Genomic DNA, 17,171 nt, shown 5'->3' with positions numbered 1-17,171 from the left:
TTTTTTTACAGTCTTTTATTTTTGTTAAAATCGAAATTTCGATTTCAACTTTTCAAAATTTTTAAAAATTGATATTTTTTCAATTCCGTTTTGATAATGGACAATATTATTAGGTTCGTAATGATCCCACAAAAATATATGCTGATAGGTTTATTTTTTTTTTTTTTTAAACTATAGTGGGTACCGTAAAATGCTTTAGTAAAAATAGTGCTTCATAGGTGGGCATTTATCAGAAAGATTTTTTCAAAAAAAAAAAAAAAAAAAAAAAAAATAGAAGGTAACTCAAGTTTTAATAGATTTCTTAAACAAATGCATGAAAATGGATTCTTATAAGTGACCATAACCCATTAAAATAGCTTTACGTAACGCTACACAACATTTTTTAATTTCATGATTTTTGGTCAAGTTGGGCCCCCCCCCCCCCCCCCCCCCCCCCGAAATGAAATCCTGCGTACGTCCCTGACCATAACCATATAGCTAGCCGCATCCGCATCTACAATCACCTCATCCACAACCGACATCACATCTCTTACAGACCATACCCGGAACACCTCTTCAACACACACATACCCACATTCTTTATCTAAAATAGATTCTTTAGAATTGCAAATAGTTTGCGCTGACATGTATACATATATTCATGTTCTTGTTTCAGCTATATGTATAAGGAAACTTGTTAGGAGCTGCTATATAATTTAATTATAAAGCTCTTCTATAAAGAGGCTTCAATATGTAGATTAAACATAAATGGAAATATATATGTGTGGTTAAAGTTATGACAATCAATTGAAGTCAATGACGATTTAAATTTTAGCAATTCCAATAACACCGTAACCAATACGAGCGCCAGCATTTCCTGTGGATTTGCTCAATTCGTGTCCCCCTTTGCCCAAATCATCGGGATCAGCATGAACGACAATGGTGCGGCCCAAAATGCTGTTAGCACCAAACAAGCTGATTTGAGAATCAGTAATGTTTACCTAGAAATATGAAAGTTTAGTTATACAATTACTGTGTGGTCTTAGATAATTATATGCCTGTCCAGCACCTGGAAGAATCTACAATTTTTACCACGATAACAATTTATCCTTTATATAGAAAAAATAATCAAAATTTGTAGTTTCTTGCAGTTCTGGAACAGACCAATAGTTTATATAAATTATACCTTTGTAGGGCCATCACCACTGGCTTCAATATTTCCCAAATCACCAACATGGCGGTTTTCATCGGAGGGAGCACCATGTTCCTTGCCTTTGGGATTGAAATGGGGACCAGCAGAAGTACATCCATTAGTGTTGTCACCAAATTCATGAACATGGAAGCCATGTAAGCCCTTAGCCAAGCCGGTAACTTCACCAGTTACAACAACTGGAGATGATTCATCCTAGAACATCGAGAATTTATTAGTAAAAGTTTCGAAATCAAGATCAGAATAAGATATTCACTTAAAAAATTAAAGAATGGATATGGACTATCCACTGTCACGAATTTAGTTCAATATACCTCTGAGGTCATTAAAGGTTTTAGTCAGAAAAAGCAAACTGACACGATCTATACCGACTTTAGTAAAACATTCGATAGAGTTAACCACAAATTACTAATTTACAAATTAAATTGCATCGGATTCAGTAAAAACTTATTATCATCTTGGGTCTCATCTTATCTGCAAGATAGATTACAAGTGGTTTTATTCGAGGATTGTTATTCTAAATTAATAAATGTTCCATCAGGGGTTCCTCAAGGGAGTCATCTGGGTCCTTTACTGTTTCCATAACATGCATCACATCATTCGTTTCTTCCACACCATCATCATCTGTGTGCTTTCATTAGTACTTTGTAGACGAGCTATTGTTTTCTAAATCGGCAGCGCATCGTCTTAGAATTGAGTCAACCAAATTTAAGCACTCCTGTACTGGCACCGCGTCCCACGCAACCTGTATAAATTGCCAAAAGTCGTCATAATTTGATGGACACTTTTCCCTGCTTGATATTTTAACTTCATTCCACAAACTTTAAATCGGGTTCAAATCAAGGGATTGTGCGGACCATTCTAACAACTTAACTTAATTGGAACCCCTTTTTATACCCTACACCACTATGTGGTAAGGGGTATTATGTGTTAGTGCATTTGTATGTAACATACAAAAGGAAGCGAGATATACCCATAGTTCCTTCTAGGGATATACATAGAATCACTTTCTGAGTCGACTTATGCATGTCCGTCCGTTCGCATCATACAGGTCGCATTTGTTGACCGATTTCGCTGAAAATTGGGGAATACCATTTTTTTAGCCGTCGGAAGATCAAGTTCGAAGATGGGCTATATCGGTCCAAGTTTTGGTATAGCCCCCATATAACGGTACCTCCCGATTTAAGGTATTTTAAGGATCTTAGCGGCATTTGTTGCCCAAACCAGCTGAAATTTTACATTTGAGGTTCCCAATGGCCGCGAAATTGCTCCACTAAAAATTGTCAAGATAGGTCCACGGTTCGGTATAGTCCCCATATAGCAATACCTCCCGATTTAAGGTATTTTATGGATCTTAGCCACATTTTTTGCCCAAACTAGCTGAAGTTTTATATTTGAGGTTTTCAATGGCCGCGAAATTGCTCCACTAAAAATTGTCAAGATAGGTCCACGGTTCGGTATAGTCCCCATATAACGATACCTCCCGATTTAAGGTATTTTAGGGATCTTAGCCACATTTTTTGCCTCCCGATTTTAGGTATTTTAACGATTTTCCCCAAATATGGCTCCAATTTGCCATTTGGAGTTTAATGAGTTCAAAAAATTTACTTTAATGTTTGTTTTGGGTTATTAAAAAACTTCTCCACCAAGAATTATGGACATACATATGTCCACGTTTTGATATAGCCCCGAATTTTGGTATAGCTTCCATATTAAAGTACCGCTAGATTTTAGGCACTCTGCAGTTTTTATATACTTTTTATACCCTACACCACCATGTGATAAGGGGTATTATGTGTTAGTATTGGGATGTATACTAAGTATTCCATTTTCACATATTTCGACTGGTGTAGGGTATTACATAGTCGGCCCCGCCCGACTTTGGTCTTTTCCTACTGGTTTCATGTTATCCAGCTTAAAGACTCATTTGAGAGACACTTCCTAGCACAATCAGCATACGGTAGTATTATATTTTCAAAATTTCAATGTAATCTGGTGATTTCAGAACACTTTGAATACTGTATAGGGACCCCACGACGTAGTAAGAAAATGAGCGCCACACCATGATGTTACCTCTGCTACATCAGACCAAAGAATGCTACGCAATTTTTCTTAGACCAAGCGATGTGATTTCTAGCAATTTGAATTATTTGTTGAATATTTTTATACCCTACACCACAACGTGGGAAGGGCATTATTTTTCAATTAAAATGATAATTTTCTGACACTATGAGCTCTGATGTGGACACCAAAGATGGTTTTATGAGTTGTTGATGCGTCAAAATTAATATTTAAGTCGTTTTTTATTTGTAAGGATGTGGTAAAAGGATCTTTTTTACTCATCGAATAACGCGTCTTATTATTACAGGTGTAATGTTTGGTGTTTTGCCACGAGTTTCTTTTTGAAGTCCTCCACCATTGTTTGACAATCCCAAGCTTTTCCTGTAATTTTTCTATATGAATTTCCTTCTTTATGTAAACATTTAGTGATTTCTCGAGTAGCGTCATTACAATCCGTATTTTTACCCATATTAAAAAAAGCTAAAAAATATCGGTAGATTAAACATTTAATGAATATAAATTAATTCATTGTAAACTTATACTTACAGGAAGGCATCACAAAATATAATATCAGTTTTGCTCAGTTCCAGAACCTGCAAGAAGCTACTACTTTTTACTACGATAACATTTTTTCTTTTATGTTATCAGAAAAAATAGTAAAAATTAGACCGTTTATTTTCATTAAAACGAAAAACTGTCCTTATTACTTTTCACAACAGAAATCGCGTGTTTTACGAAAAATATTTGTTTTGTATAAAAACGAAACAGAAAGAAACCAAAATCGTAACGGAATTTCTTATTGCAATACATGTACATTTTCAAAAACAAATTTCTATTGCCAATTCTTCCATTTTACACATTTTAGGAGCGATCAAAGGTAGTGAACGTCACTGCCCTTATTATTTTTCACATAACTGTATATTTACTCAATTAACCCTTTGCAGCATGTCACTCCAATTAATAATTGACTTTTTAGGTTGTACTTTGGACGACTATGTGCTGTTTTACATTTAAGCGACTTGTCTTACGATTTTTTGTCTCCTCTTTGCTCATCTTCGTAAATTTCACACACAGGGTTGCATTTTTTTGTAACATGGTACCAAGTGTACATTTTGTTAAAAATACTTAATGTAAAAAGAAGGTATTTTATAAAAATATGTTATACAAATTTTAAAATGCTTATAACAAATAATCATTTTACGCTTTAAATGATTTTTTATGCACAAAATTCATTGCAAAACTAAATTTTGTTTCAATTTCTCTTACTATGTTTTGCAACTCTGCCTAACAAGAATAACCACCACAAAGAGGAGACAAAAAATCGTAAGACAAGTCGCTTAAATGTAAAACAGCACTATATTTCATTTCGTTCCGTATTGTTCTTTTATAAGTGGTATAAAAGACAGTCCCCAATGTTTTTCTTAGTGCTGTTTTACATTTAAGCGATTTGTCTTACGATTTTTTGTCTCCTCTTTGCTCATCTTCGTAAATTTCACACACAGGGTTGCATTTTTTTGTAACATGGTACCAAGTGTACATTTTGTTAAAAATACTTAATGTAAAAAGAAGGTATTTTATAAAAATATGTTATACAAATTTTAAAATGCTAATAACAAATAATCATTTTATGCTTTAAATGATTTTTTATGCACAAAATTCATTACAAAACTAAATTTTGTTTCAATTTCTCTTACTATGTTTTGCAACTCTGCATAACAAGAATAACCACCACAAAGAGGAGACAAAAAATCGTAAGACAAATCGCTTAAATGTAAAACAGCACTTAAATGCATTTCATTTTTCCAGATCATTAAGAAACCCGCAGCAGAGACCTGCGCCGATCGGCTCACAGCCAGCTAAGCCGAGCCGCCTATAAAATTTTAAAGCCGCCGACAATTTTGTCGGCTGAGCCGTTAAATTCATATTAATAATTAAAATATGTAAATATTAATTTTTTAATGCTTAAATATTAAAAACTTGTTATTAATAATGAACTTCAAAAATATATTTTTGTATACATATTTACTTGCTGTTGATTTAAAACATCTACTTTTTTATTTTTGCAATGTGGTAACACTGAAACACCTTTTCTGTTTTTGGTGAATGGAGTAACACTTTAGGAGTACGTTAGTTTTTTCGTAAGCTAAAACAAAATAAGCAAGAATGGCGAACCAAAAAATTACAGATGTAAAATAATCTTTTAAATGAATCTAATTCAGGGGCCTAATTACGTGATTCGACATCGAGTTGTTTCGACCCGAGTACTCAAAGTTGGGATGACAACATTCGTTATCGAGTAAAATTATCGAGAAATTGAGCATAAATTTGCGAGTAATTTCTCGTAGCCAAATGGCCTATCGTAAACAAACAAAATGAAAGATTTCTTATTGTATTTGTGTTTAAAATGTAAAAAATTGTTGTTTATTGACGGTTTATAGAGGAAAAATGATATTAGTAAATAATTGTGAGCATTTTTTACACAAAATAAGAGAAATTGGGAAAAGTCCTTTTCAGTCGTTTTAAGAAATTGTGATAAAATTATAATTAAAATAAATACATATGCATGCTATCATTAACCAAAAATTAGTGTTTGCAGTCGTTAAAATATAAGTTGAAAAAAAAAACATTTCTGCAAAACAAAAAATTATTTAATATTAATAGGCTTTATTTTATAGGTGAACAACTTTTAATAAAGTGCATTTTAAATAGTTCATCCCCCGTTGTTTACCAAAGGAAATACTCTCTCAGAGAGGCTAACGCAAAACACCCACCAAATTCTCTCATTTATTTTTAGAGAGAATTATTAAGGTAGATGTATTAGCAATCTGTAACAAGAATGACAAAACAATTTTGCAAACATTAATAATTTTCATATTTTCTTAGCACTACTTCATTCCGAAATTATTATTCAATGTATTGTTCAAAAAATTCCACAAATATTTACATTTTTTCATTCATAATTTTGTTTTTTAGTTTTTGATTTGAAATAAACACATTTTTTGACGTCTACCTTCATAACTTTCCCCAAAGAACACATAGTTCGATTACCGGTTACTCTCGAAACATTCGATCAGTGATTTCGATCGAGTCTTATCATGCCGTTTTTTTCTCGTGTCGAAAACTTATTCACGAGTAAATTCTCGATCGAATCGAATCACATAATTAGGCCCCAGAATCCGATGACGACCTGGCTGTTTTTAATGGAATTGAACGACATTAACGTAGGAGTCTTCTATGCGACTAAAAGGGTGAATGTGGTATTTCTAGGAAGGGATAGCTTAAATGTGTTCAAATTTATCGCTAATATTATAAAAACTTGTTAGGAGTTTCCCAATGTGGCGAAACAAGCCTCTTCATTTGTATGTAGCCCGAGCGCATCAGAAGAAGCTTTTTCAAGTGCTGGCTCATTAGTTACAGCTAAAAGGTCAAATTTAAGCCCTTTGACGATAAACAGGGTGGTATTCATACACGACAACTACGATATATTTAATAGTTTAATATAAAAAAAAATAATTTTTTATGTGTAATTCCAAGTCCTTAAATTTAAAAATATGAATTTCTTTGTTTTACAAGTAAATTTTTTTTAATAAAAATTTATGCAATATTTTAATTTGTTGTTTAAAATACTTATGTGTGTACATATAGTATATTTTTTATTATTAAAAACGATGTAATGCAATATGAAAAAAATTTAAAAAAACGTCGGCTCACAGCCGGCTGATAGCCGCCGCTGACATTTTTCAACATAAGCCGCCGCCGACAAACTGTGTTCAGGGCGCAGGTCTCTGACCCGCAGATACAAATACCAATGTTAACGCCCTTTTTAGAACGGTCGTTTCTAGTCAGAGTTGCTCGGATATATAATATGTTGCCATTGACTTTGAAATCTTTTAATCATTCGTTGTATACTTTTCGAAATAAGCTTTTAGAGTACTTTGTGCCAAATTAGTGTTTTGTATCCATATATACCTTTTGTAAATCTATATATGTATATAAAAGAGTAGTGAGGTGAGTGACTGACTGACTGACTGATTCATCAGCGCCCAGACGAAACCGCTGAAGCTAGAAAGTTTAAATTTTGGGTGTAGGTTGCTGTTGGTGTGTAGGGGTGAGATAAGGCTGGGTTTTTGGAAATTCGACCTAGAAGTGTACGAAAAGTACTAAAAGGTACTAAATATGGTACCCTTTGTATTAGGCAAACTGTACGAGCTAGAATTCTGAAATTTGGAATGAGGGTAACTGATGGAGAGCTAGAAAGATGTACCAACGGGTTTTTGGAAATTCGAACTTCAAGGGTACGAAAAGTACTAAATGGTACTAAATTTAGTACAATTTGGATTTGTGTGAACGGATAGAGTTGGAATCCTGAAATTTGAAATTAGGGTAACTTGTGGAGAGTAACAAAGAAAGGTTTTTGGAAATTCGAACTATAAGTGCACGAATAATACTAAATGGTACTAAATTTAGTACAATTTGGATTTGGGTGAACGGATAGAGCTGGAATACAGGCATTTGGAATGAGGGTCACTGATGAAGTGTAATAATGAAAGGTTTTTGGAAATTCGAACTGTAAGGGTACGAAAAGTACTAAATGGTACTAAATTTAGTACAATTTTGATTTGGGTGAACGGATTGAGCTGGAATACAGACATTTGGAATGAGGGTCACTGATGAAGAGTTACAATGAAAGGTTTTTGTAAATTCGAACTATAAAGGAACGAAAAGTACTAAATGGTACTAAATTTAGTACAATTTGGGTTTGGGTGAACGAATAGAGCTGGAATCCTGAAATTTGGAATGAAGGTCACTGATGGAGAGTAAAAAAAGAAAGTTTTTTTGGAAATTCGAACCATAAGTGCACGCAAAGTATTAAATGGTACTAAATTTAGTACAATTCGGAGTTGGGTGAACGGATAGAGCTGGAATCCTGAAATTTGGAATGAGGATCACTGGTGAAGAGTAAAAATGAAAGGTTTTTGGAATTCGAACTATAAGTATACGAAAAGTAATAAATGGTACTAAATTTAGTACAATTTGGGTTTGGGTGAACGAATAGAGCTGGAATCCTGAAATTTGGAATGAAGGTCACTGATGAAGAGTGAAAATGAAAGGTTTTTGGAAATTCGAATTACAAGGGTACGAAAAGTACTAAATGGTACTAAATTTAGTACAATTTTGATTTGGGTGAACGGATTGAGCTGGAATACAGACATTTGGAATGAGGGTCACTGATGAAGAGTAACAATGAAAGGTTTTTGGAAATTCGAACTATAAGGGTACGAAAAGTACTAAATTTAGTACAATTTGGACTTGGGTGAACGGATAGAGCTTGAATCCTGAAATTTTAAATTAGGGTCACTGGTGGAGAGTAAGAAAGAAAGGTTTTTGGAAATTCGAATTATAAGTGCACGAAAAGTTCTAAATGGTACTAAATTTAGTACAATTTGGATTTGGGTGAACGGATTAAGCTGGAATCCTGAAATTTGTAATAAGGGTCACTGATTTAGAGTAACAAAGAAAGGTTTTTAGAAATTAGAACTAAAAGTGCACGAAAAGTACTAAATGGAACTAAATTTAGTACAATTTGGATTTGGGTGAACGGAATCCTGAAATTTGGAATGAGGATCACTGATGAAGAGTAAAAATTAAAGGTTTTTGGAATTCGAACTATAAGTGTACGAAAAGTAATAAATGGTAGTAAATTTAGTACAATTTGGGTTTGGGTGAACAGATAGAGCTGGAATCTTGAAATTTGGAATGAAGGTCACTGATAGAGAGTAAAAAAGAAAGTTTTTGGAAATTCGAATTAAAATTATACGAAAAATACTAAATGGTACTAAATATAGTACAATTTGGGTATGGGTTAACGAATAGGGCCGGAATCCTGAAATTTGGAATGGGGTCACCGACGAAGAGTAAGAAAGATTTACCAAAGATCGAAAAGTCCTAGATGGTAGTGAGTTTATTATGATTTGGATTTGAAGAGCTGGAATCCTGAAATTTGAAATTAAGATTACTGTTGGAATATAGAATTGAGATATGGAGGTAGCTTTGAAAAATCGTACTAATGTGCACGAAGTAGTACTAAATGGTACGAAATTCGCTATAATTTGTATTTGCGTGAACAGATTATTGTTGGAGTGTAGGATTGAGGTAGTTTTGGAAATTCGTACTTATGGAAAAGTGCTAAATGGAACTACATTGGCTATAATTTGGGTTTAGGTAAACGGATAGAGCTGAGATATGAAAGTACATTTTGGAAAATCGTGTACGAAAAGTGCTAAATGGTACAAAATTTGGTACCTTTTGGTATCTGCTGTATGGTATAGAATTTTGTACAATTTGTCATTTTGTAAAGGGTAGAACTGGAATTTTGAAATTCGGTATTAGATTAGCAATTGGTTTTAGAGTGGAGGTAGGGAGGAGGTTTGGAAATTCCTACTTATTTATACAAAAACTACTAAATAGTCCTCAAATGGGTTTCAGAAGAACTGGTAAAACTGGATAACTGAATTGGGGTTAGGATATATGTGGAATATAAGGAAGTAATTATTGAAACGTTTACCTATGTGTAGGAAAAGTTGGGTAAAGTCTGCAATAGATACATGTGTAAAATAAGTAGTCTCCAATTTTTATGACTTTCAAAGCCTTTTCTATTTGCTCCTCACAGGAATTAACATTTTATGACAGTTCAACTGCTTGAGTTTTAGAACAAGGCGCAAGCACCTTTGCCAGCTCTTCATCACGAGATTTATTTAATTGCTCTATTGTTTCAGAATTTAATATTCGTGTTGTTTCGTTGTTACTTTTTTTTTTTTTTGGACTATAAAGCGAGTCTCCTCTACTTCGGAGGAAAGTTGGCGATCCTGGGATTCAGGCAGCCAGGGTGTATTCAGAATGAATCCAAAACAGCACACCGGTTCATTAAACCAGCAATATCTCGACGGCTGCTAAGTATACAGCAAATTAAACATATAAATACATCGAAAATACAAATAGTATAATTGTTATGGCGTTCCGCCATATACGAATAAAACAAAAACTTTATAAAACTCACGAAACCCTGGTTGAGAGATAGCTCCAAGTGCGTTAAGTGTATTCCGGGCTAAAACGATAATGCCCAAGTTAACTCCTGGGTAAAACAGCAGATCTTAATAAAAGTCGACGAGTTGTGTACCACTATAGATGAAGGGACACAATCCAATATCTTTCCAATCCAGCATTTAAACGTAACTGTTGAGAAAAAAGAAAGGAATAGGGCCAAAAATGGGGAAAAGGATCGGAGAGATTTAATTAGTAACGTTCTTTACAGTATAATAGGCATGCTTATATCTAATATCACAGATGAAGTATCACAATAAAATTCGAAGTGGAGATCACAAATGTATTTTTGCCTCGTTAATGAATCCGAGGAGGAGTGTGTATAAATTAAAATCCTTGGTTTTGAGGAGAGTGGTGAGTTCATGGTATTGGGTAAAAATTTGTGGATAGTTTAACCGATGATTTGCAAACTTAGGACATTGGAAAATGCTATGGTGTGCGCTTTCCGGTATCGCACATATTTCACACAATTCAGACACAATTGCTCCAATTCGGTGTAGGAAGACCTTATCATAAGTCTGTCCTACCAAAAGTCTATTCATCAGCTTGGTATCTTTTGGGCACAGGTTGGCTTTCAAAAACCATGGCTTCTCAAAAACGTTATTAGTACATTGAAAGAAGTGGCGTCCTTTAGATTCTGAAATGGAAGTAAATTCATCATTCCAACTACATTTAATGCGATTTTCAATAATAGCCAACGCTTCTTTAGGTGTGAGACTGGCATCAACTGGGGCCCCAACCTCAGCTGCCTGTTTAGCCAGCCAATCAACTTCCTCATTGATTTTAATGCCTTTGTGGCCAGGGGTCCATACCACATGACACCTTTCAAACTTCGAGTTTTCTATAATCCTGTGGCATTCCGCCACTAGATAGTTGTCGGAATTCTCAGCGCCCAAAGCCTTACAGGCAGCAAGGCTGTCTGTGAACACGACACATTTATCATAGCCGTCCTCCGTCGCAATTTCTAGCGCTTTTCGAATTGCGAAAAGCTCGCCGAACATAGACGAGGATTTGAAATTTAGCTTAAAGAGGAAACGATGACCTTTTAAAACGTTGTAAATGCCGCATCCTGTGGTCGAGACATTTACCGACGCATCCGTCGCAAAAATACCAAAATTGTTATGCTTGTAATAATTGACTTCATAATTGTATATAGTTGAAATTATTTCATTGGGGGTTTTCTGTTTCGTTGAGGGCAATAGGTTGACTCTGATACACAAACTATACTGTCGGATGTAGGGTAAGACCTTTATACTCTGTATGATGTCTGCAAACTCATGATATACAACACTATAGCTCGACTTAACTAGGGGGTTGTCTGAAATTATATCAAAAAGATAGTCATTGTTGAGTTTGATCTTTATAATTTCTTTCGCTGTAAGGAGCTTCGCTCTATATTTGGGAGGAAGTTCACCAGCAAGCACATATATGGCATGATTGGGAGACGATCTGGGAACTCCCAGGGATCTTCTCAGCATTTCATTCTGGAGACGCTCAATAGATTTGTTGACATACTCAGGTGAGTTTGCCGTCGTAGTTCTCCCATAGTCCACCTTTGACCTTACAATTGACTTATACACATTCATTGCAACTCTCGGATGAAGGCCACCTTTTATAGCCGTCAAACATTTAAGGAGATTGGTCCTATTTTTTACCGTCTCGTTTATATGGGAGTAGTGATCTCTAACAGTTAAGGAATTGGACACAATCCTGCCCAAGAACTTCATTTTCTTGACTTGTTGTATTTCCTGGCCATTAACACTAAGCACAATTTGCTTAATGCTGTTTTTAGCGAAATAAATAGTGTTGGACTTTCCAGGATTGAAAGCCAGATTCAATGTACCACATTTTCTTTGAAACGCTATGGCTTTCCTTTGTAGGTTTTCCAATGCCGCATCAAAATCTCTATCAAACGTCATAATCAAGAAGTCGTCAGCATATTGAAAGACTAATGTTCTGCTATCTTCCAACTCATGTAATTTGGCAGTATAAATGTTGAAGAGGATAGGCGACAAACAACTTCCCTGAGGGATGCCATTTGTCACCACTATCTCACTGTCTCCAAGTTTCAAAACCCGTTTTGAAAGAAAATTTATCATCCAATTAGCCATCTGTACATTGACTCCATATTCGTGAAGCAATTTCGCCAGTATATCAATCTTTACACAGTTATACGCATTATTGATGTCCAGGGATAGAACCAAAACCTTATAATTGTTCGCCTTCAGAAGGGCTACTCTGTGTAAAAACTCATTTAGACACGTGGAAGTAGATAGACCCTTTCTGTAAGCAAAGGATCTGCTAGGCAGGATGTTATTTTCTTCTAGAAACTTATTTAGCATATCCTTCAACATTAAGTTGATACACTTCACAAACACTGAGATGAGCGAGATTGGTCTGTAATTCGAGATCACATTCAGGTCTTTGTTGGGCTTGGGTATGGGGACTATTTTGATTATCCTCCAACTGTCCTTAATATCATTATCCAAAAATGCATTGTACATAGCTGTGAGAAGAGCCCTTTTCGACATTCCCGGCAGAGCTTTAATCATCTCGTAGGTTATTCTGTCCTGGCCACCAGCCGAACCCTTCCTTTTGCTGGCCAAGATACGTTCAAAGTGCTCATAGTCAAAGATAATTGGGTCACACGAAAAACCATCCACCTCGAACACCATGTCCTGTTGGTCTGAGTTCTCAGGAACTTGCTCTTTCAAAAATTGCAAGTAATCGCTATCATTCTCACTGTTCCACATTCTTAATTCGACCATATTTCTGTTGCGCACATTGTTTACAAACCTCCAGGCTTCTCGAGTGTTGGAGTTCGCATTTATGTCTTCAATTTTAGACAAGAAACTGTCCCTCTTAGCTTTTTCCACCAGTTTCTTCCACTCCTCTACTTCCTGTGTTGCCAACATAAGATTTTGATAATTAGGGTACTTTCTGGCCTTCTTAACTGCAGCCAGCTGTTTCCTATATGCCATTTCTAAAGTGTTATTCCACCAGTATTTGGGAGATCTGTTACCTCTTAACCTACTGGTGGCAGCCTTCACTTCATCAGCCATAGAATTCTCAATTGTAGACCAAACTGGCTCCAACTCCAAATTATTCAGGGATTTCAGAAGTTTTGATTTATGTAGAAAGCTGCTACAACGAGTTTTACGAACTTCAATCTCAAACGTTATTGGTTTGTGGTTACTGCCGCCGAAGTGTCCTTCCAGAACATCCCAATTACGAACGTTCCCGCTACTTACAAATGTGAGGTCAGGAACAGATCCCTGGGAGTCCCGATTCCTTTTGAACGTCGCTTTGCCTGTATTCATGCACCTCAGACCTGCCTCAGTGATTAACAGCTCCAATTCTTTACCTTTCCTAGAGGTCATATGGTCACCCCATCTTTCATTACGAGAGTTGAAGTCACCACACATAACAACATGATCAAACCTTTCTAAGAAGAAAATCAATCTTGACATTTCATCCTTGAAAGCATTAAATGTAACAGATGGTGGGAAATATGTTGAAACAAAAACATGATTACGTTGCAGATTTAAGGTTTTGACTATAATAATATCATGCTCAGAATCATATGGTATTCTTGTAAATTTTATCCTTTTACTTAATCCTATGGCTACCCCTCCATAGCCATCTGGTCTAAATTTTTGTAGCAGGTTAAAATTTATAATCTTATTATTGCATTTCTTGTTTTCCGCATAAATTTCTGACAGTATTACAACATCGTAGTTGTATTTGTTTAAAAAGAACTCAATGAAGTTCTTATTATGTTTTAGAGATTGTATGTTATATTGAAATATTTTGATTGTATCCATCATTATTGTTTGTTGAGTTTTGACTAGCTTCGCACTCCATTGTGACTACACATTTTTGAATTCTGTTCTTGAAGTGATTCATCGCCTCCTCAGCGACTTTATTATCCTCCTTTTTAAAATAGTCGGTCATAAACTTTAATAACTCCTTCGTTACCCTTTCAAGTTCCGATATTCTTTCGCTCTCCTTCATGTGCACCGGAGACGACGGAGTAACTTCAGGGAACATTCGATCTTGCATCTGTACACCAGCCTTGTGTACATATGTTTTTTTTGGCTTCTTAGCCACAGATCTATACGTATAAGGAGTCAATATCACATTCACATCCTCATCAGCTCTCTCCTCCTGGATCTTTTTTGCACTCGAATTCTTTTTGTCAACTAATGGAAGGGAGGGGAAGTTTGTCTCATCCCATAACACATCATATCTATTTTGATTGTTATAAATATCTTGTACTTCCTTCTTAGATAACTTCTTTCTTGTCATTATCTTATTCGTTTCAATTTCTTTGGCCCACACTGGACACTTATCTTTCATCTCACATGTATGACCACTTCCATTGCATAATATGCATACTTTAACATCACAGTCTTTAGCACAATCAGTCTTCCCACATTTTAGACACCTAGGATTCGACCTGCATCCCAGTTTGGTGTGTCCAAGACGACCACAGTTGAAGCACTGCCTCACCGCAGGATAATAGGTTTTCACCACTAAAACCGTATGATTGAAAAGTACCCAAGCCGGGTGATCATTGCCATAAAACCCAATCTTTATTGTTTCTGTCTCCCGGAAGCCCGTCTCCACACTAGGATCCTTCCTCATGAATCTTGTAACTGATGCTACCTTTCTATCAGCCACTATACCACTTAAAAGCTCTTCTATAGAGTAACAGGTTGGAACATCCCTAATCACCCCGAAAGTTTGTACATAATTTTTGGGTATAAAAGCCCTCATTTTCTTCTCTTTCAACGCTTCATTGCCCACAAGCATGTTTGCAGACCCCATATCTTCCATAGTCAATTTATATAAAGTGGTGCCAATAGCAACCACACGTTTTATCTTCTCGATATCCTCCGTCTTTATGTCTTTAATTTTCTCCATGAAGTAGAGACCATTTCTAACTCTTTTATTCTTCATGTTGTCTGCTTCACTGGTGTCTACCAATACCATGTACTCACCTTTGTGATCATCTGTGTATAACACAGGTTCGTCATTGAAACGCCGTTTCTTGAGGCTTTGATTGAGTAAATCAGCATACGAGTCAGCTTTGCCATCATTACACACACCATTGCAATCAGTTTTTCCACTCATTTGCACGCCATTTTCCAGAACTCTTTTACTTCTTTTCATCTCACACTTCTTTACAACACCACTATCTTCATTTTGATTCTGAGGTATGGACATCTCGGTGTCCATAACCTCAACTTTATCGGCCATCTGCCTGGCCACCATATAGGAATTGACCAAGCTCAAACACTCCTTTACTCCTTAAATCTTTATTATACCACAGAAGGTTAAATTACCACGACCACTTCTCGTTCCACAGCACTGCCAAAAATTTCTTTTTTATCGAACTTTTTATTTCGTTTATTCTCCTTATTCGTCTGCACAGCAAAATATTACACTTGATGTCCGCACACTAAGAGATCTCAACCAGGAAAGTGGTTTCGTTGTTACAATCCATTATTTTTATTTATGTTTGGCTTGTTATAAACAAATGCTTCTTCTTCCATTGGTTGTGTTGTGAGAGGAAAAACAAATGCTTCTTCTTCTTCTTCTTGAGCTGGTAACCAATCGATGATACTTTAAAAATCGATATTGATGTGATCGGACAAAGTGTACAACTAGAGCTGGCAAACTATCGCTACTTCCAACATTTGCTCTGTTCCGGAACCTGAAAGAAGCTACCTGGAACATATGGAGTATGCCAAAATGCTCGTGAGGACTCCTTCTTTCGTTTTATGTATAGTTTCTTGTGTACGTTTATACATTGGAGCTTATTTTTTAATTAATAAATAAATTAAATTTTTATATTCGTAGCTATTTTTCGTCCCCACAGTTGGAAAAAACGTATAAAGCATAGTACACACGGTACAACAAAACTGACAGTCAACGTATTTTTACGGCAATTTTCTGACAAATAAAAACTTTTTGTTAGCTAAAAATGATTGAAATACAACATTTAAGGTATAATTTAGTGATTAGCAAAGTAATTATTCAGCTAGACTTTGATATTAACGAAATAGACCTCGATGACTGTCAGTTTTGTTGGACCGTGTGTACTATGCTTTAAACGCAAATTTTGGGCGTTCTGTGTCACCCTGCATTTTTCGATAACTTTTGTTATCGTTGCTAACTTTCGTTGCAACTTCACGCAGGTCAATGTGTACTGCTCTTTAAGTACAGTACACATTGTCAGTTTTGAATGACGATTTTTTGCAATTATCGATAGAGCTGGTAAAAAATCGATGGCACTATCGATAAGATCGATTATTATTTAAAAATTCAATATCGATAGATAGTTTTGCCTATCGATATTATCGGAATAAAAACCCCTAACCTGAAATCCATTGAAATAAATAGAAATTTCGCTGCTTTTCGGTTATGTGTGTGTAAGAAAGTAAGTCCGTAATCACACGTACACATTTTTCGGTAAAATAAAATTTATTTTTTTACATTTTTATAAAATTAAAGCAGTTGTATATTCTCCTTTACATTTCTGTGAACTACTCTTGCATAATTTCAAGAAATTCATTGACATTTCCGCCATTTTCATCTCCAAATTAATGATGATGACAACTTAACGATAATATCGATAGCAATCGATATTTTAAAACATTATATCGAAAATATCTAATGTTGGGAATATCGATGATTTGCCAGCTCTATTGCATGATGAATGACAAAACTGAACGGCCACAAAGCAACAACAAAGCTGTCATTCAAAACAGACAATGTGTACCCAGCTTTAAGCGGGGTACGATCAGTTTTGGCT

General features: G+C 35.4%; 2 protein-coding genes across 2 annotated transcripts; both read right to left on the bottom strand.

Moving 5' to 3' along the window:
• Positions 1-596: 596 nt before the first annotated feature.
• LOC141396665 (superoxide dismutase [Cu-Zn]-like) lies at positions 597-1,515 on the bottom strand. The gene is made up of 3 exons (XM_073972293.1): positions 1,504-1,515; positions 1,166-1,384; positions 597-980 (listed from the first exon to the last, which is right to left on the bottom strand). The coding sequence occupies exons 1-3, from the start codon at positions 1,513-1,515 to the stop codon at positions 804-806; spliced, it is 408 nt and encodes a 135-aa protein (XP_073828394.1). The 3' UTR covers positions 597-803.
• On the bottom strand, positions 1,252-15,919 carry LOC141399692 (uncharacterized). The gene is made up of 3 exons (XM_073978909.1): positions 15,355-15,919; positions 10,308-10,483; positions 1,252-1,384 (listed from the first exon to the last, which is right to left on the bottom strand). Exons 1-2 carry the CDS (start codon positions 15,626-15,628, stop codon positions 10,356-10,358), a joined length of 402 nt encoding a protein of 133 aa, XP_073835010.1. The 5' UTR covers positions 15,629-15,919; the 3' UTR covers positions 1,252-1,384; positions 10,308-10,355.
• Positions 15,920-17,171: the final 1,252 nt, after the last annotated feature.

The sequence above is a fragment of the Musca autumnalis genome, unplaced genomic scaffold (assembly GCF_047663935.1).
Source record: "Musca autumnalis isolate F117 unplaced genomic scaffold, ASM4766393v1 scaffold_3, whole genome shotgun sequence".
Taxonomy (NCBI): domain Eukaryota; kingdom Metazoa; phylum Arthropoda; class Insecta; order Diptera; family Muscidae; genus Musca; species Musca autumnalis.
This window is presented reverse-complemented; position numbering and strand designations above follow the sequence as displayed.